The sequence below is a fragment of the Clavelina lepadiformis genome, chromosome 1 (assembly GCF_947623445.1).
Source record: "Clavelina lepadiformis chromosome 1, kaClaLepa1.1, whole genome shotgun sequence".
Taxonomy (NCBI): Eukaryota; Metazoa; Chordata; class Ascidiacea; order Aplousobranchia; family Clavelinidae; genus Clavelina; species Clavelina lepadiformis.
This window is the reverse complement of record NC_135240.1, coordinates 5,963,672-5,984,204: the sequence shown is the minus strand read 5'-3', so window position 1 is coordinate 5,984,204 and position 20,533 is coordinate 5,963,672. Positions and strand designations below refer to the sequence as shown.

At 38.9% G+C, this 20,533-nt stretch overlaps 4 protein-coding genes across 4 annotated transcripts; 2 read left to right on the top strand and 2 right to left on the bottom strand.

Annotated features, from left to right (window-relative positions):
• Positions 1–8,202: 8,202 nt before the first annotated feature.
• LOC143472249 (gap junction alpha-1 protein-like) lies at positions 8,203–10,347 on the bottom strand. Its single transcript, XM_076969961.1, has one exon. It carries the CDS (start codon positions 10,302–10,304, stop codon positions 8,745–8,747), a length of 1,560 nt encoding a protein of 519 aa, XP_076826076.1. The 5' UTR covers positions 10,305–10,347; the 3' UTR covers positions 8,203–8,744.
• A 977-nt stretch (positions 10,348–11,324) lies between these two features.
• On the bottom strand, positions 11,325–12,323 carry LOC143448922 (gap junction beta-6 protein-like). The gene has a single exon (XM_076948874.1). It carries the CDS (start codon positions 12,321–12,323, stop codon positions 11,325–11,327), a length of 999 nt encoding a protein of 332 aa, XP_076804989.1.
• A 1,265-nt stretch (positions 12,324–13,588) lies between these two features.
• On the top strand, positions 13,589–15,930 carry LOC143460074 (hedgehog-interacting protein-like). Its single transcript, XM_076957447.1, has 3 exons — positions 13,589–14,142; positions 14,737–14,929; positions 15,459–15,930. The coding sequence occupies exons 1-3, from the start codon at positions 13,690–13,692 to the stop codon at positions 15,551–15,553; spliced, it is 741 nt and encodes a 246-aa protein (XP_076813562.1). The 5' UTR covers positions 13,589–13,689; the 3' UTR covers positions 15,554–15,930.
• A 1,428-nt stretch (positions 15,931–17,358) lies between these two features.
• LOC143471906 (uncharacterized) lies at positions 17,359–19,364 on the top strand. Its single transcript, XM_076969925.1, has 5 exons — positions 17,359–17,575; positions 17,852–17,939; positions 18,025–18,228; positions 18,325–18,488; positions 18,724–19,364. Exons 1-5 carry the CDS (start codon positions 17,490–17,492, stop codon positions 18,851–18,853), a joined length of 672 nt encoding a protein of 223 aa, XP_076826040.1. The 5' UTR covers positions 17,359–17,489; the 3' UTR covers positions 18,854–19,364.
• Positions 19,365–20,533: the final 1,169 nt, after the last annotated feature.

Genomic DNA, 20,533 nt, shown 5'->3' with positions numbered 1-20,533 from the left:
CGTAACCGTAGCTTGCACGATGACGTGGTCGACTCAAGAAGGGCGCCTGACCAACTCACTCGTAATTCTTTTCCACTGAGAATAGAGCTGATCAAACTCTGGTGAAATTTGCTAGTCCTACAGTTGTTAATCGATTCAATAAAATGCTTTAAGTAGATAATTTGTATAGTTGGTAACTTGTCGCTCTCATGGAATACCTGTGACCAAAAATGCATGTTATAAAACAAAGTTAAGCTGCAATAAATTTTGAGCAAAGTTGTTATATTTGGAGACAAACCAGAGTCTGCGCTTTTTTGATGCACGTAAAATAATTTTTTGCAATTCTATTCAAGCATATTTCTCGAATTTCGTCTACGTGCTTTTGTTGTCGCATTTTGAGTCTAATAACTCTGGTATGGTCAAAACAGCTCGTAAATTTTATTGCTAGAATATATTTAACCTTAACGACTATTGGCATAGCCTAGTTGTAGTTTAGGAGAATGGAATTTTTCTGCAAGTTGTCATACGGCATTGTCTCCAACTTATCAAAAGAACTAACAAACATCATGCGTTTACAGTAAAATCATGAAAACAAGAGAAATAGAATTTTTCGCCTTTGTCTGAGGTATTTATATCAAGCTGCTAATTCTAGAAACTGGCTGGAGATGAACGTCGTTAACGTTAAATACTTTCGTAGCATTTTGTGAATTGGACGTTCAGAAAGCAAGTCTACAGGTTAACAAGTCGGAATAGCTGCCTTAACATTTAGCTGTTTAGGCAGTAGACGATTAATAATTTCCCCGTAAACGACGTTTGCTATAAATAACTTAGAATGCCTTCTGACCTTGATTCGTGACTTTGACAAGCTTGGGCTAATAAACCGACTGATTTAAAATTTCCAAACAAACCAGCAAAGAATTTTATGATCTCGGCTGTCTTTGTCTATGAATCTGATTGGTGTAAATTACGTTGGTGACGTGTATGTATTATAGGCTCATAACGTCAGGAAAACAAGTTTTGTCGGATGAGGTCATCAGGCAAACCGCAAACAAGGCGAAATAGATTAGGCTACACAACAAAATGTGTTCAACGTACTCCTGTTTCGAAGTAGACAAGCATGTACATGCAGTAGAAATAAATAGGTCTTCACCATAAACACTCAGTTGCCTACTTCGTATTATATGGAAGTGCCTGACATTTCTGTCTGTGAATCCACCATCGTGATACAAGCGAAATGTCACGTTGTTAAACAGTATCATATATTACATATCATTGCGGGTACAAGTACAAAACCAAGTCACGCCTGTAATGATCAGTGTCAAAACTTCTAACATTATATACATTAGTCAAAGTCTTACCAAGTGTCGAAAGAAAATGAACACTCTAAACCAGGGGTGTTCAAATGATTTCTGCTATGATCCGCCACAGCCAAACCTGACAACATGATGATCCATTAAATACGAATAGTAAACATATTGGACATGCTTTAATTTTTATGGTGCTTTATTTATGTAAATGTACCCTACATTGTAGGACCTACAACATATTAATAACTCTGTAAAAGTCAAAAGTGAAGTGTGCTACATCTGCAAGATTGTTTCAGTGAGAAAAATGATCCACACAAAAAGTTGAAAAGATCCGGATCCGGATCGAGATCCGCCCTTTGAACACCCCCGCTCTAAACCGTCCAACCAAAAAAACAAGTTGTTTACCGGCTTTTTACCAAGTTTTGCAAACACCACTATGTGGATGTATGACCACAAATCCTGTCGTAGCAAATATTTTCTAAAAGCATTTGCCCAAATAACCGGGGCATTTAAGTTCAAACAGGAATTTGAAGAAGCAGCGAGCCATAAAAGTGATAAAATCCAAAAATAATTCAACAAACAACTGACAGTTCCAGTCATTGAGTAAGTTTCGAAGGTGACTTTGGTACAAGTCAAATTATCGTGAGCGATGACGGAGGATTGACGTCACAATTAGAATTACTATCGGGGCTATATGTAGCCACTCTGTGCAACTGTAATGTGAATTAAATTTTCCTGCTGCCAGCAGGCTTCGGACTCACACAACGGTGAACCGGCGAACCACACGAGTATAACAGATGTGAGTGAACTTCAGTGTAGAGCTGACAAGCTGGTATTGCGGAGTAACTTTGACGAAGTTGCATTTCTTCTCAAAGTTGGCCGCAAAAACACGTCTTCCAAAAAGGTACGCAGACGTAACAGTTGTATGAAGCAAAGGCGCCAAACAAATGGTCAATGAGAGATAAACATGGTAAGAAGGTTCTAACCTCATGGAGACGTACGTGAAGGATAATGGAGTAATTGCAAAACGTTTAAAAAAAGGTTTTACCAAAAGACATGTGACGTAACAAAGTTCTTCACACACCCCCACCTTAAATCTTAACTCTCCTAGGCGATATCTCAAGATATTTGCAGTAAAAATCGCTTCGGTTTGTGAGTCCAGTAGAAGTTACACCACATTGCAGAAACTGTTGAACTCTGAAACTCGTTTGTGTCTCCAGAAGTGTGCGAAGGTGATCGTTATCTCTCCCACCGATCAAAGGTAAACTCATCCACAAGGCAGGCTTTATCTGCATCGAGCGTCAGCTTTTGCATCTGTTTGCCCTCAGGTCGGTCCTTGGTTGTTGAGAGTTACTGTTGGCAATCTTCAGTCGATCTTTACTGTTTTGGTGTCCCCACAAAGTCGCATGCGGGCTCGTTTGCTTTCCCCACAGAACCCTTGAAGGCCGGCTGGGTTCCAGCAGGATATCCCTGCTAGTGGGCTTTTTGTTCATGTTAACAGTGACCCGTGACACCACAAATGCTGGAAGTAAACTGCAGTATGTAACGTTAATTAACAAGCAAATGTTGCAGAACGAATTCGACCAAGCCCCATTTATTTTGGAACTCAGCTAAAGATTTCAACTTCCACAAAGTTAAAGGCAATATATACAGTAATATTGACCAGATAAGCCTGACAAATGTTTGATAAAACATAATCAAAAAAGTCAAAACGATAATAAAAATTTATAAAAATAATAAATATATACCAAAAAAATAATCGAAAAACGATAATAAGGTGCTAACTTGGAAAACGTGCGTTAAGTATAATAGCATAATTGTAAAACGTTTTAAGCAAACAACACAGTAATGAAGGAGATATGACGAAATGAAATTCGTCACAGAAACATGATATTTGTGAAGAATCGTTGTGATCAAAATGTACCCAAGGTTCGAAATATTGAAACAATGACAGAATCGAGACAAAGTCCCAATTAATTACCGTGCAATGCAACGTAACCAGGTAAGGTCGCTTGACGTCACAATGTGCTGGTTTAAAAATAGTTCAGATGCAGTTTGCTTTGCCCTTATCAGGTAAGATAAAAGTAAACAATTTAAAAAGGCGGCGACTAACCGGGCAAACAGCGGGAGTCGGAAATTAGCGGACCCAGTTTAAGTTCAATCGGTGTCTACGCGGCCTTCACGAAACTACAGGGATTAAAGTAAAGAAACCCCGTGAAATTGATTAATACGCGGCTTTAGTAAAACCAACACTCACAGAAGAATTAAGAAAAAATGATCCCACAAGACAAGAAAGCACGAATGGTAAGATGGAATGCTCCCTCTGGTGGTGGCATATGGATTTTTAAGGCGCATAAAAATATAAGTTATTATGACAAAATAATCGCTTTTGTTACTTTTGTGGTGGATAGCAAAAAAACCTTTTCTACCAAAACAGTTTTACTGCGCGAGTTACGATAAAGTTTAACGACAATCACAACTACTCTGGACAAAGATTTAAATGCCAAAGGGAACGCAAGAGCAAAGTTGAATGATAGTAAACGAAGGTTTGCAAACGCCGATAAAATACTTGTTGGGTGTAACTAAGTCATAAACTTGACTTTTTAAATTCATCGTAAAACTGCTAACACGCGATCTCTGTGTAATCTGTGGTGGCGGTTGCAGTCACAAATCCTATTTATAGCAAATCTGCTTTACCCATTTGCTCATAAAACCCTTGCTGGATAATTCCCATTAACACCGCACATAGCAAGTCCAATGGTGACAGTTGTTCAGGTAAATGGAGAAACTTAGTTAAATGATGACGTCAAAATAATGTTGTAGTAGGTTTAATTTTAATAAATTACCGATTTGCTTTCAAAATTATCCGATTTGGGGTTTAAAATCAAACATTTTAACATTTTTTTCTCAAAAAACATCGTGACTGTTGTGCCAATCTTTTCCGTTATTCACTTTGTTTTCAATTTTCGTTCAAACGAGAACTGCCTGTGCCTACGACAGTAAAAGGATTGCGCTTTTAACCAGAGCAAATACTAACTAAGCCTTACCGAATAGCATAAAAAGCAGAAATCAATCACACACTGACACCATTGTGTCGTAACAATGAGGTCAGTGACTCCTCCACTAAAGCAAAGGGCGAAAAGAGAACTTGCGTCATCAAAAGCGCTTAGCAGGTAGCGAATATTTAACAACACAAACGAGAGAGCCGGGCGAATAAAAAAGGCCAGAACTCCGCACCAAGGTTGCCTGGGCAAGGCGTGGGCTCGAGGTGGGATGGGTGTTTCGTGGCTTGTTTTCATTGAACTTTGCTCACAATTGAACGGAATGAAATTTGTTCAAACTTTTTTATCGTCATTCTTGTCGTTATTTTACCGCACAGTTTAAGTAAACGGTTCCACTGCAAACGTGAACAAAACAGTTAGAAATATCATAGACCGCAAAAAAGAGCATAGAAAACTTCAACATTCCACCGAAAACCAAAACAGCTAACAACCAAAAATCGCCTAAAAACTGGCAATTAACCAGGTAACTTAACTTGTTTCCAATTGCAGCCATATTACCCATAACAATATTCTTTGATTGAGTATTTGGTTGTTTTAAAAAACAGGATATTGTACAAGCACCGGCGGTGTTTGCTAATTCATAAAATAAATCACATCGGTATAATAACATACCGGTCTCACACAGCAGCTTAAACATTTCGGTACAAGCTTCACATTCCCTTGATTATATCGTCTTGCAAAGGGGGTCTTGCAAGGTGTTTGGAGTTGCTGAAAAACGAACAAAGAAGACTTCCACATTCTTTAAGTAAAGTTGGTTAGTTAGATTTTGCGACTCTCGTCCTCCTCTGCATATATGGCTGAAGTACTTTATGTTTAACTTCTTTTGAAGTAAGCATTAATTGTCTGTATGTGATGAAATCAAATGAAATGTTGCTATAGCTGACGCAGCACGTTGCTTCACAAAATCGAAATCGCATTAGATGCAGTAAGGCCCAGGGTTTTACGCAATCATGTCGTAACAATCATGGCTGCTTCTTTGCACCCAGGGTAGCAAAGACATTGACGTCATCAAAACGAATGTGCGGAAATTATGTAACAAGCGAATGTAAACAGAGTGGTCGAATGAAAAACGCCAGAGCGTCTTCCCAGCAGCGCGTGGAATAGGCGAGAGTCCAGGGTGGGTAGGGCACTTTGTTATTTGTTCGTGTTTAAGCGCCACTCGGAATTTGAACTCTTTTCGAAACTATTTTAAAACTTTTTGAAGTCTTTTGCAGCTAATTATTGTTTTCGTGGAAATTTGTCATTCATATGAGCAAAACAAAACCAATTTTTACAGTTAAGAAATAACAACAGGTGTACAAAATAATAATTACAAAGACAACAGTGAAACAAGAGTTAAAGCATACCAAGTTAGGGCTTGGGTGGTTGTACTTCCTTCAATTAGCAAAAACAACTCCAAGGTCGTAAAACGTTTTCACATAGAGATCAGCAGATAAGTTCAATCAGTTAAATAAATTTCAAAAAGTGACGTAATCATTAGAACAAACGTACCGAAGTCTAATAGACAGAATTTTCAAAACTGGTTCAAGCCAGATTAAAAATTGGTCAGCACAACTGTACCTGGCTGCAAAGCTTAAATTTGACGCGATTGGTTAAACGCAAGCTATCGTTCCACCCTTGTAGACACTTCGTGTTGGAGGCATGACTGGTGCGTGTCGAGTTTCAAAAATCCTTCATTTGCATGCAAGCTACATGATTGGTCAGAAAAAGGGGTGGAAAGAAGGCATGCGCGTCCCTCGTGGCCATACGCGCGAAGGTGCACGACCTCAAGGTTTCATGTTTGCTTATAACACTGGCTACGAAAAAGGCAAAACTCTGCCGAAGTTCTGAAAACTATTTCAAGCACCGGAACAATTTAAATCTCCTTTAATCAGTCGTGCTGGTAATAAAGTTTACATTTTTTGCATTAACTTTAACACTGTTATTTGTATAGCGGGTGGACAATACGCGGTCGATACTTATCCGCGCGATTTTAGTTTTATTGATTCTTATATTGACGTGGACTTATATAGTTCTCTTGACAATCACGAAAGACTTTTTTACGGCCAGGAACATTTTCTTTGTGAAATAAAAATGTGTTAAACTAAAATTCATAACTTTAACAAAAGCAAAAAGTTACAAACAAACCCAAATTTCAATTTACAACGCAGAATTTCAAATTTATCTTCACTTTATTCAAAGTTTTACAAGAACAAAAATATTCTAAAAAATTCATATCAAAACGTTGTAGAGTGTTTTTTCTATTTATCATCACTTTATTCTCCAAAAAATCATGCATTTATTGAAAAATTTTAAATTTTTTAATACAGCGAAACATGAACCTTCGAAGAATGTTTCTTGACTTTCCTGAAAGTCACTGTTACTTCTGGTATTTATTTCAATATTACTTATACCGCATTGACGAAATTATTCAAGACATTTTTAGCTTACGGTATCCCGTTAATGACATAATTCTGTGTTTGCAATAAAAAAAGTTTTTCAATTGTACTCATGCGTGTCATGTCATGTCTATATGCGTGTTATATGTAAAAACGGGCGAGATGAAAAACATTCCATGGCTTCTGCCTCATAGTCGGCATCAAATTTCCGGCAAAAAACAGCTTTTACCTCGAGGGATTATTCCTTTACCAAAGACGGTGGAAAATGGTGTCAGTGACATTGAAATACACGTCAGTCAAGGAACCAACGTAATGATTTAGACCGTGTAAGCCAGCGCCGTTGTGTTTGGGACTAAATGTTCGCTGTTGAATTTATAAAGTGACTAAATATTTAAAAACATAAACTACTTAACGCGTTTAGGAAGATTGTACAGTTCACCACCGAACGTTGAATTTAGGTGTTTTAAAGTGAAAATTAAGTTTGCAAAGACTATTTATTTACCTTCACGTTTAAATGGCCATAAAATTACACATTAATAATTACTGGAAATACTTAACAAGCTTTGAAATGTTAAACGAAGGAGGAAATTGCCTAAGGGCTTATGTGATTGAGTAAACTTTCAAAGCGTTTTTAACCCATCAGCAGTCTAAAAATATACATAGTAGCATTGCATGCCAGACAAATCGTAAATTGTAGTTGTAAATTGCGGTCACGAATCAAACAATCACTAAAAAACTCATAAATCTTGATGCTGCAGAGATGAATTATCTCCTAAATCGTAGGACCTGCAATAAAAAATAAAACCCCTGTGTAGAATTATTATGCGCGTTGCGTCGGATTGGCAATCATTGCATGATAAAGGTGAGTGGGGTAAAAAAGGGAAGAAAAAATTCAGGTTTCTTTTTGCCGCATTTATTTGCAACTGTGCAAACCCTATGTTGGAAACCATCATTATGGCTTGCTCTTTATCTAGCAAATTATTTATCGGTTGTAGGACCAGGAACTAGGTATAGAATATTACAAACTCAAACTCAAACAATTGCACAGCAATCATGTCTTTGCTTTCGAAAGAAAAAACCTCAGGCTTTCTTTCAGTTGTTCACGTCATCAGACGTGAACATCACGTGCAAAAATCGTGTCTGTTACGTCATAATGCCGTGTAAAGATGAAATGATGTCGTCAGGGTCGGGATGGTGCTGGATGGACTTTGTCAAAAGTTAAAACTTTTGACCTCTTAGTCGCTCAGTCAGAAAATTTAAAAAAGGATAAAAGTTTGTCTAAAACCTGGACCTGGAAACTTCTCCGGGGTAAAAAACATTTCTTTTTATCCGAAACCAGTGTTCGACGTTATGAGTTGATTAAGTGGCTATTAGGTGATGACCAGGTGACGTTATTATTCTTTTTGTTACGCAACACCGTGAACCGAAATAGCACTCCTTACAATAAAAGGAACAAAATCAGGCGAACACAATTGATCTTTATCTAATTTCCAAGAGACCTTTTCAGCTTTCACAAACAATCCGGACAAATTTGTCCTGAAAGTAAAATGCGAGTTTTTTGCAAAGAGTAACAAATTTCGGTTTCCAGAAACGTAGAAAATTTCAATGGTTATGTAAAACAACGCATGTCAAGATAACAATAACAAGTGTTTTGTCATATTATGTCAAATAAAAATCAATAATCAGAAGTTTGACAAACTATTAGCACCACCTAGCGCCTAACAGAAAACGGTGTACGGTGCAAGTGGTATGATAGAGACACAGTGTCAGAGTGTTGTATTATTTCATCACAAATGTCGAAAACATTAAATCATTAACTTTATCAATAGTTCGACGAAATATGAGCACAAGCAAATGGCAAGCAAAATGCGATCTATGCCACGACAAGTGGCTCAAACAAGCCTAACGTCACACGATCAGTCAAGCGTAAAAACGACAAAACTACTAAGCGTAACGAACGGAAAACCAAGCGCAAGAATTAGAACCTGTCAAAGAACGGATTTTAAAAAAGGACTTCGCTAAACAAGATCAGCATCGGAATGAATGGAAACGGATTGTCTTTCCGTTCCGCTATCACTTCCGCTTCCGCTTGATCCGCCGTCATCTCCGTCATCTTCATGCTCCGATTGGGAGTAGGAGATGCTTCCCAGGCGGAATAACGATCCATATCCGGTCTTTACCATTTTCTTAGGACGGTTCAGAGACTGGGTACCGTACGGGAGGCGAGACTGAATACTGGACCCAGGTTGGGTCTTGGCCTGTTTTCTTAGATTTCTGAGATGGCTTCCTTTTTTGTAAAGCGCCTCCAATTGCTTTTTGGAATCTCTTTCTTGTTCCTCGTCCTCTTTCAAAGCATGGCGGAGTCTTTCGAGCGTAAGTTTTCCATCGCGGAAGTCAAGCAAGGGATTGGACAGTTCTTTTTGGGAGGTTCCATACGCCGGAGGAGCGCTATTTACTTTCGGTAGTGTTGGTTTAGCATCCACCTCGGTGTGAAATACATCGACTGAGTGTCGAGTGCTTGGTGCTGGAAGTTGTTGGGTGTTAGGCGCAGGATTGGTTGGTGCTGGTCGGTAGTCATTTTCCGCTTTGGCTGCTTCCAACTGAAAGTGGAGGCTCTGATCGGATTTTTTCGATGTCAATTTCTTGTTATACTTGATTGCGATCCCAATGCAAAGCTGGATGAACTCAATTGCTGAAAAGATCAAGCACACAAGAGCGAGTGTGTTCATGTAACGCAAGATTATCGTTTTCTCCCACGGCCTGGACACCCAGCAGGGCACGTAAGCGTCGCTGTTGCCTGGCAACATATGCTGGTAACAAGCCCACCGTACAGTTTCCCCACTGCACCTGTACAGCTGGGGAACTCTAATCCAAAAAAGATCAACAGGATTGCTCACCCTCCGTCCGTCGGAGACGACCCTTCCGTCGCTGTAAGACTCCGGATATTCGGCGAAGCGGAACAAGTCGTACGCCAAATAAAGAAATACGATTTCTATGACAATCCTGCAGACAACCGATAATAAGTAACCGATACGGATTCCTTTCGTCAGGATAATTTTCTCCAGTTTGGTTTTATCGTAGACTTGACGTTCCTTTACTCTTCCGATACTTTTTCTACGTCTCCTGATCTTCTTTTGGATGTCCTCCCGTACAAGTCCCCACTTTGTGTCTCCTCCTTTTAGTATGGACTTGGGCAGGGTAGAATCCTCTTGGATTTTCTCCGCCTCTTCTTGCGCTTTCACTTTTTCATCTTCGTCAATCTTCAGCTTCTCGATCTGGCCTTGGACGTAGAGAGTGTAGAAATGAAACAAGATGACCGGAGTCAGCAAGGTGAGAAGCTGGAAGGCCCAAAACCTCATGTGCGAGATCTTGGCGAATCTATCGTAACAGACGTTGTCACATCCTAGCGCTTTCGTGCTGCATCGAAAAGCGGATTGTTCATCGCTGTAAACCGCGCTACCTATCGTCAGGACCACGATTAGGCGGAAAACGAAGACGCAGAGGTACCATGCTTGGCCCCAGACCGTACCGTACAGAGCTACGTGCTCCGTAAACTTTTCGATTACATTCCAGCTCATGTCTGCATTTAAAACCTTACGGACCTGACAAAACACATTACATTAAAGAAATATCCCATGTCATCGCCATGGACCGATATTCTGGAAGTTTTTGACTCTGGAAGTCTTTAGCTAAACTAAATAAACTATTAACTATTAAACTAAATAAAATTGCGTTAACCCTGAAACGACCTTGGTGTGTCACACGTTCGAATTAAGGTTAATAGTTAATATTCAAACATTTATCCAACACCAACTAATTGATTTGTTTTGCAACGAGGCTACTAACCTAATAATTAAAACCTTTGGAAAGAGTGATAGCTATCCTTTGAAAGCTTTGTGTAATAATTACATTTTTCATCTTTTATGGCTAAAGCGTCGGTCCAAATTCTATCTGTATTGTCACTTCCTTACTTGTTATTATCGCCACACTGATTCGATACGCCGACAATAGATTTAAACCAAGTACAGGCGTGGTTACGCGTGACGAACTGGACTAACTTGTTTATTTGGAATGCGAGGTACAAACTATCAAATGTCCAAGGGCAGCGCAATTACCGACCCGGGCGATTATTACGCGACACTACACAAAAAGGTCGTTCCTAAACAAGATAATTGATCAATCAAAGAAAGCTTTGTGATGTCATAATCAAAAGCTTTACAACAGCATGTTTCCTTTCTTTAAACAGGCATTGTCAGACAATTCGCGTATGGCCGACGTTCGCTGTGACGAAATAATCGGAATACTGGCCACAATCTTCGAATAAATCTATAGTACAGTGACTCAAATATATGATACAGTAAAAAGAAATTAAAAAGTTTCTTAAATGTAAAACCTATCTATATAGCCTACATATACATATACATATACAGCCTACTAACCTATATAGCCTATACAATGGTATAACCACTAAAATAATATTTCTATGTTTCATCTTCTTATGCAGCTTTATTTACTCACAAACAAATTTAAAGGCGCTAAATAACTTGCCTATAAATATGATAATCACAAACGAAATTCAGTGTAATTCATGAAATAACTTATTTTGATTTATATTTAACGGAACTTGGTTTGTATTTGACTCTTGAAATTCTCTTATAACTTCCGGGCTTTTTTTCGCTCGTCAGGGAATAATCGGACGGCAAGGAACGCTTTAGCGCGCACAGTTTGGTCTCGGCAAAATTTTTATATCTCAGAATCCTCTTCCGCCTTCTCCGGACGCGAATCTTGCTCGCGATGTAAATGGTCTCGATCAAAGCAAGAAAAAAGCAAATGATGCTGAGCCAGTTCATGTAGCGCAAAAAGATCGTCTTTTCCCACGGCCTCGACACCCAGCACGGCACGTACCCACCAGCGCCTTGTAACGCTAGGTGCTGGCCGCAAGCCCGGCTGACATATTCACCGTAGCAGGCGTAAAATTGAGGCACGGTTGGCCAAAATATATAGGACAGGTCAAAGGGAACTTGTTGCGCGGCAGGGTCAGTAGGAAAGGAGAAAAGCTGATAAGCGAAACAAAGGAACAATAATTCGATAAGGACGCGAAATATTGTGGTTATGAAGTAAACTTGTTCGGTGTTGGCTGTCTTGTAGATTTCCATGCTTCCGTATTCAGTCGCTACAATCTTTCTCCGGGGTTTTGGTGGCCCGGAAATCTTACGAGATTTATCCGAAGCGCGACCGACGGGTTGGTATTTCCGAGAAAAGCTTCTAGGTGATCCATTCCTCCGTCGATTTTCGTGCTCGCCACGTTCGTAGAGCGCATAAAAGTGGAAGAATATGACCGGGGTGTTGAGCGCTAGAAGTTGAAACGCCCAGAACCTGAGGTGTGGAAGCTTCGAGAACTGATCGTAGCAGACATTCTCGCATCCTACTATGTGGGTGCTGCACTTGAACTCGGATTGTTCGTCGCGATAAACCGCGTCGCCGATCGAAACGACGATTATAACCCGAAATATGTAGACCAAGATGTACCAGATTTTTCCGGCAAGGCCAGTATATAAGCTCGCCTGCTGAGAGAACTTTGCTAAGACGTTCAACATTTTCTGTAAAATATATTGACAACTTAACAAATAGAACTCATCGTAGTTACTTGCCTAACAACCTTGTGCGATCGCTGTTGCGATCATTGTTGAATTAAGTTTCGTATCAATTCTTACTAAAAGTTACAATCTAAAATTGACAACTATGTGTATAACGCTGTAGCAGTTTGTTCCATCATTTCATTTCCGTTTAAAACAATACCTTAACACAAATCATTCAATAAAACTCTGCTTGCTTCAGACGATCATCCAACTATATTCACATCTTCATCATGAAACCGGCTATTGTGACCACACAATAGTTTACAGTCTTTGTTGTGTAATATCACAAGTAGCCCTGATCGGATTTCCAATCGAGGTCTTGTATTGAAAACCGATTTCAAATCTTATCAATTTATTACATTTCTTGGAGATGAATGTTTCAATAAAAAATATTCATGTCTTTTTATTCGATTGAATACGTCAAAGATAACGAACGTAACAATAAAGTCAAAGGCAAGAATAAATTTCCAGTGTACAGGGTTACCTGTATGTTCAAATATGTCACGTACGATAAAACTTACTGGCATCTAAGAAATTATAAAGTTACCAAGTTTGGAATAAACTGGACATAACGTTTGGTTGCAAAACAATGTGGCTCAAAAGTTTTTAACGAAAATTTACAAAACAATGTTGAGTCACAGAAGACTTTTAATGGTAATTGGGCGACAGGTGTTTCTGTAAATAGCTTTCGTCACACAATATGTTGACTCTCTAGTCTATAACCATATCCTGTTACTTGGAACATTTTTAAGACCCTATTTCCACAATCGTTAGAGTTTTATTATGTCTTAATAATATTCCTTAACATATTTTCAACTCATGTGACATGAAACTCAATATTGGTAAATTGCTCTCATATAGTCGCATTACACAATTTCTTGGGCCACTTCAAAAGCGAAACAAGACATTTGATCCAAAGTAAACCTAATAACGGTTCACACAAAAGGTTCCAAATAAGACTACACAGTTTCGCGAATGTTTTTAAGCGGTAGAAATGCCGTCCTTCCTTGTAGCAATACAGTCAAACCGCTTCTTAAGCTCAGAAGTATGTGCACAAGCTTTTTAAGTTTTTTTTTTTTTATAGAAAAAGAAATTTGTTAAGCATCGTAGTAAAATTTGATTTGAGTGTAAAAGTTTTTCGCAAAATCTAGCTAATTTGTGTTTGTCTGCTAGTCTAGGTTTTGTCTGTTCGCCAGCCTAGTGGTTACAAGCGCTGAGCGTTTTGACAAATGCGTTCTACTTAGAGAATTTACTGCAAAATTTGTTTTAGTTTTACGAGTAAGATTTCCTTTAACATGTTTTAGAGTTGACAAACTGAACAAAGATGCAAGGTCGACTAGTTCTCGTCGTGACCTTTGTCTTTTCTTTGACCTTACTTGATTGTTACGTCACAGCAAGAAAAGAGCTTTTAATCGATGGAGAGAACGACCAACCGCAAGAATATCGTCCAGTCGCGCATTGGAATAGAGATTCAGTCGATCATCACGTGGATGTCACCATCTTCGACGCGGAAACAGATTCAAACGAAAAGAGCAGAAGCGATCGCTTTCGAGTGCGATCACACTCGAAGAGGAGGAATAAGAAAAAGAAGACACTCGGCAAAAAAGAAGCAAAGAAAAGAGCCCAGGAAAGCGCTTGGTATCACTGCGTCAATGGGAAATCCCCAAAGGAGATCTTTCTATCAAACAGCGCAAGGGGGGTCATGTGTTACAAGGAGTACCCAACCCACACCTGCTGTCTTCATCACGATCTGACCCTTGAACTGATCGGATCCCAGGTGAGTCATCTAGCGACGGAATTACTTTAATCGCTAACTGGAGCTTTGGAGAAAATATTTTACAGTTGCTTTTCTCTCGTTCATAGACGAGATTATATAAAAGTCCATCGGTAGATAAAACTGTTTTGACTTCGTTAAAATAAAATCATTGTTATCAAATGGTGGAAAAAATTATAACTTCTGGTTTATTTGGGTTTTTTAAGGTTAAGATAACTTTTTCTATGGAAACATTGCTCCGACAAATAGGTTGAAATAGCGCCAGAATCTGAAAGGAAGCAGCACAAAAGCAAACAATGCACGCAATTGTTCACGTACAGTTTTAGAATTAGTTTTTTGTTCTTGTCTAATTTCGGCCAATCAGTGAAATATCGGCGCCAAGAGAAAGTTAGGGCTTTTAGATTCAGTCCCCCACAATAATTCATAAACCCCAAAAAGCGTTCCATTTTTCTTCGTGTTTTACCTACCCACCATCATATTGTATGCCGGCCCCTCCATGTTTTCAACCAGGCCTTTAGGCACCGCCTAAAGAAACTACTCTAGCGCCACCATTACGTAACAATTATAGTATCGCTTTTATCACCTGTCTCTTTTAAGATCTCGGATCAAGTCCAAAGCATCCGCTGTGCGCGACTCCTCATGAAGCTGAGATGCGCTCATTGTTCCCCGAGATCCTGGTATCTCTTCAACGCTCCGGACAAGATGAGTCCTCCTCACAAGAGAATGATGCCAATCATGTGTCCGGATTTCTGCAGGAGGTTTCACAGAGCTTGCAGGGATCACATCGAAGGTGATGAGAGGATGTTATGAAGAAGTTGTTTCATGACTGGCTGTGTTCCAAACAATGAGTCCAAGACGTAATTAGTCTCCCATATTATTGACGCCTCAACAATATTTATGGTCTATCTAGTCTTGGAGTGAAAATTGTATAATGAGTCCATCTACAATACCTTTCCAAGAATTGAAACGAAACATTCATGTGTGAGCTATAATTAGAGCATTTTATGATAGTTTATATTAAGACCAACTTAGTTTAGCGTTACACTTGCAGTTTTAGACCGAGCTCTCGGGCGTCTTTCGGAAACCCACGCACTGTACAATAATTAATTGTTTGTTCAAAAGTTAAAAGTATAAGCAAGAAAATTGAAACATTAAAATTCTCAGAAGAAAAACAAAAACGTTTGTATATAAGAAACTCCTGTGAGCTAATTCGGTAAAAAAACGTACTTGTAAAAAGCAAAAGTGATTTCGGGATCAGTCTTATAAGATAATGTTTCAACTCTACGTCGATAACAGCCAGTGTTTTTGCATGTGTGCAGGCTTGCAGAATGACAAATATTGTGACCAGCACATCAGCAATGAAGAGGGACCTTGCTTTCCGGATTACGAAATCAGGCGGGGAACCATCGACTAAGCACAACGATGCTGCATTCAACATATAGACTGTACAATATCATAGCAACATGTCGCTGTCTTATGCTGATATTGAATTTCTACATATAGCGACATTTCTTCACATACTTTTGTGTAAATATGGCCTCCTAGAACTGCGGTAATTTTGATTCAATTTTGCACGTGTTAGATACTTTCTTCAGCGAAAAAAGAGACTTTCTTGTGGATTATCTTGTATCTTTGTCTCAAAGTTTTCAAACTCTTTGCAATGCATGAAATAGAGATGGTGTGTGTTTAACGCTTTTAAAAGGACGTCACTTATCGCTTTGCGGTGCGTCACTTGTGCCAGGAAGTCGCAGAATATTCACCGATGAAATGTCATAAATGACCGATATATCACTTTTAGCTGGTGCATTGTTCAACCTTATAACCATAATGTAGCTGTGATATACATGCAGCTTACCACCCAAAGGGTACATCATCGAGAAATCCCCTTTTTAGAAACCAAATCCACCATTTTTTGACGCGATTGGTAACGAATTGATTTACTTAGGTCAGACGAGCTTAAATAAAAAGAGAAAAAAGAAAACGTCAAACTTTCCACGCGTTTTCTCTTTTATGGCGTAAAATTCCCAGCATACGTAAATAACGAACACTTATCGAGATTAACGGGAAATAACCTGCCTATTTCGAACGCAAACCGCTGACAGATTATTTCTCCAAAATACGTCATGACGTACAACGCATGCGTTCTTACGCAAACATCACGTGATCCAATTTTTTTGTAAGCCATTCCAAAGTCCACGTTTAAGTTTAGAATTGTTGAGTTAATCTTCAAAATTAATCTTATTTTTAGTAGAGTAAAATTTCCTGCAGTTATCAAACTTTGTTTGAAAGTGTTTGATGAGGAAGTGCAGATAAATTTAGTCACCATTAGATCAAAGAACAGTCGCCCCCATACTTGAAATGTGCTTGTATCTAAACGTAGGCGGACATGGAATGGTGGTCATGCACCGGTGATACAAAGTAACATTTTCCCAACCAAAATTAACTCCAAAGCAACCGATTTATCTTGTTTAAGAATAAAACAAACTGTGTATGCTATGATGGTGGGTTTATGCCTATTTACAATATGTGTGGCCTCCAAAACTCTTTAAACTCCAAAATGTGTTGGTGATGATGTGCTGTGATGGTGGGTTTAAGCTAAGGGTTAATTTGGGTTAACCTTTTGTGACCTTTGGAACAGATGACTGAAAAAAAGCTGTTTTCTTGGGCGGGAACAACTTTTGCGATTTATTTCATTTCAGTATACCGGTGGCTTCAATTAGGTAGTAGTAGGTTATACTTGTGGGTTTTACTAGAAATTATTCTTCACATCTTTGGATTCTTTCTCTGTGGAATGCAAAGCAGGTAAACTGTGCATTTCAAACTGTCGCTACACGTTAAAGTTATTTGTATAACTTCAGTTGATGCATAACTTTGTGAGGGTGTCCATCAAATCTTTGTCTTTGTTGGCAGAACCAGCTGGATCACAACGTTCGTTCTTTGTTTGCCCACAACTGGTCTTTTGTCATGTCATCGTGTCAAGCAGTCATGTTGTTACAGTAATACGATTATATTGCGACAACGCATTGTGTATAGCTGCTTACCTTAGCAGTTTTATTGCCACCCGAACGTCTGCCTCGATCTTGTAGGACAAGGAAGCCGACGTATATACGTCAGCTTCGTCACGTGAAATGAGCGTTGGCAGCGAGAGAACGTAAAGTCCATGATTTCTATTTGTGTAGATTGAGAGAAAAACGCTTTTTCGATTCTTGACTATTTATAAAACCGGTAGCCCGTTTAGTTACTTAGTTTAGAAAAGCGCGTTGTGTATGTAAGCGAAAGTAAGCCGTAGGCGTTGCTTGAGCACCCGATAAGATTATTAGTTAAAATTGAGTGAAGTTTTACTTTCAAATATGTTGCTGTTAACATGTATCTTAAGGTTATTCCTACTCCTTACCGTGTACTTGATCGTCACCAAAGCCAAGCCTACTAAGCAAACGTAAGTGATAGAAGTTAGCGTGCTCTGGAACTCCAGTCTAATCGAATACCTTTGATGTTCTAAACATGCGGGTTGACCTTGTTGAGAACAAAAATGTTACTGCTATGATTGTGTTAAGTAATTAACCTGGAGCGACTTGTGGTATATTAGACACAATTTTATAGTTTATCTAATATTAAGATGTAGCACTAACGATAGGACCCAGACTATGATGAAAAAATATAGCAAGGTTTAAATTTCTTTCAAATTTCGTCACCGCTCTCTTCTTTACTTTAGAAGTACCAATGACGACGAAGATCAAATGTTTTCAGGAGATTATCTTGAAAGTGACGCGTTTAAGAGGAAGATTCGAAAAATAGCGGCTGTAAGTTGATTTTCCAGTCCTTGCACAGTCATGCAGTGATCACGCAGGTTTAAACTTATTAAAAAGCTTGTGCTATATTACTTAGGCCCCTAAACAGGCGGACATTGCCTGCCAAATACAGTTCGGATTGTTCTATTACTTCAGCTACACTGGAAGCTGCGAAAGTTGTTCAGTCCACTGCAGTCCACCTACAGAAGGAATGAGAAAAGAATGCTTGGAACACTGCAAAGATTTTATGACCAACCAGCCTTTAAAAAATGAACAAATGGTTTTAAAATTGGATGTCCAGGTTCATGCACTCAATATCATTTCACTTAATATAGAATAACTTTCTGATGACCATACGCTTATAGGATACATGAAGTAATACAAATCGTGTTCACAGGAGTTGAGAGATGATTTGAAAACAACCGAAAATGAGAGGAAGGAACAATACACCCGGCACCGCCAAACTTTTTTAGGACTTGCTGTGGCATCTGCAGTTTTAATCGTGGCGCTTTTTGCGACTGTTGTTTACCAATGCTCCATAACTAAGCGGATGAGACAGCAGTAAGTTAAAATTGGTCCTGGTAGGCTAAACATAAAGCCAATAAGCGTGACATAGTCAAGCCATCAGGCACTTAGACTTACAACTTCAAGTAATTTTGCAATATAGCTATGATCATCAGCAGAATTATGTTCATCCATAGTTTTAGCTTCGCTTAGCTATCTCGATGACTTCTTTTCTAACAGAACAATTAACATATTACAATAAAGGTTGTATTATTATCTTGCTCGTCTGCAGGATAGCTCGCTTGTCGCCCCACAACATAACTCCGACCGGAGATCGTCAGACTGAGAACCCGGAAGCGGTCCCATTCACCACCCAATGCTCGGAGTCGGACGAAGATTCCGGTGTGGTACCGACTATCTAGGTTGGCGTCCGCCAAAGCCAGGGATCGCCTGGACCCTGTTATTCTCAAGGATGTATAGTAGTTATGATTGCTTCAACGTTTAAATTGCTAAACCTGTTGACCAGGTTGTCGCTTGCTACAAATGCAGATTGGACTGCTGTACAAACCGCTTGTCCCACATCTTGCTTTTCCACGCTTGGTGCTTTTGCTTACGTTCACACTCTGCGTGGCGCTACAGTGCCAAATAACAAGCAAACAGTATCATTATTGCTCTGCTGGTGACATATTTTTGTAAACTCGCATGATAACGCTGTGTCGATTTTTGTTTCAGCAAAGTGTTTTGTATTTGCAGCCTGATTGGGTTTCTACTTATACTGTATTTTGTTTAAGAATATTGTGTTGATATTCTTAACTAACCCGCTCGTTAAGATAAAGCCAAGCTATTAAGCTTTTTTCCTAATGTTTTATGGCTACTAATTCAACTTTACGTCAAACGGTAAAACCGATTTTCGAACCCCAAATAAAATTTGTACGTTGCCGCGTGCCGTTTCTGTAACAAGTGCTTGCTCTAAAGTGATGTTGTGTGAAGCAAAAGCATTGATTAAAGCAAGTTTATTGAAAGGAGTAAACGAATAATACGGTTTTCGGTCAGTTCCAATAACTAGCCTATTCTTGGTTAAGCCGAGCCTTTTTGGACAGTTTTACAAATGGGAAATTCCCTAAAACAAAACCAAGCCATCTAAAAAGTGACATTTTCTTATTCATTTTGTTATATAGTGTTTACTGTTAAAAAGTTTTTATCATATATAGACCGTATAAGTTTATAAAAAGCGAAGTATCGCAAACAAAGTATCAAATAAACGCGAGCAAAGATTACGTGGATAATTGAACTTAGCCGAAATCAGTTTAGCAATGTCTGTATAATAAATCTTTTTGTAAGACTTAAAACAGTTAAATAGGCAGTTTTTAACGTTTTGGCAAAATATCGCAGCAACACCTTTCTTAGACCTTTTGGAAACGAGAGAGCGCTGAGACCGAAACTACGCTTTCACTTTAGGAGAAAAGTTTATTCTCTCGTCTATTTTTAGCGAAAATAGCCAGGACGTACCGTTACGTCACGCTGCCGACTGACGAGAAACGGGCTTCTGAGTAGAGCAAGCCGTTAGCGACGTTGCGTGGTCAGGTAATGAACCATTCAATTTTTAGAATCGTTACTGCTGCTACCTGGTGTGTAGTTATTTGTTACGTTAATCAAGTGTAGAAGTAATACATATTTGACTTCTTCGGAATTTGCTTGTTTTTGAAATGAAGTTAAAACCATAAAGAGTAGAGTATGACCTCACAAAGCACAACATATAGTCTACAGGCTTACTTAAATATGTCAGGCCGCCTGCAGAAAACAAAATAAAATGCTATATATACTAAGTATATATACTGCTTAATTTCGTACGAATTCAACGTTTTGTAAAATTTGTAATCCTTTATAAATAACAACTCAGTTCACAGCAAACGTAAACAAGATTGTTACACAATAATTGCATTGCATCATAATAAACTGGCGGGAACTGATCTTGCGATTGTTACGTTGAGCACCGGTTATTGTGTGTTCAGTAAGTGTTCACTCTATATGACAGAGTAGCTATGGTTAGCAAGCAGGTAGGTAGGTAGAATTCTGTGTGCATCATTATGCCAATTGGTTTC

Bases quoted from the DNA above. Each gene is read 5' to 3' on its own strand.
- LOC143448922 (XM_076948874.1), bottom strand. From the start codon at position 12,323: ATGTTGAACGTCTTAGCAAAGTTCTCTCAGCAGGCGAGCTTATATACT.
- LOC143472249 (XM_076969961.1), bottom strand. From the start codon at position 10,304: ATGAGCTGGAATGTAATCGAAAAGTTTACGGAGCACGTAGCTCTGTAC.
- LOC143460074 (XM_076957447.1), top strand. From the start codon at position 13,690: ATGCAAGGTCGACTAGTTCTCGTCGTGACCTTTGTCTTTTCTTTGACC. The intron at 14,143-14,736 runs GTGAGTCATCTA...GTCTCTTTTAAG, and splicing joins TTGAACTGATCGGATCCCAG to ATCTCGGATCAAGTCCAAAG. The intron at 14,930-15,458 runs GTGATGAGAGGA...GCATGTGTGCAG, and splicing joins TTGCAGGGATCACATCGAAG to GCTTGCAGAATGACAAATAT.
- LOC143471906 (XM_076969925.1), top strand. From the start codon at position 17,490: ATGTTGCTGTTAACATGTATCTTAAGGTTATTCCTACTCCTTACCGTG. The intron at 17,576-17,851 runs GTAAGTGATAGA...TCTTTACTTTAG, and splicing joins GCCAAGCCTACTAAGCAAAC to AAGTACCAATGACGACGAAG. The intron at 18,489-18,723 runs GTAAGTTAAAAT...GCTCGTCTGCAG, and splicing joins ACTAAGCGGATGAGACAGCA to GATAGCTCGCTTGTCGCCCC.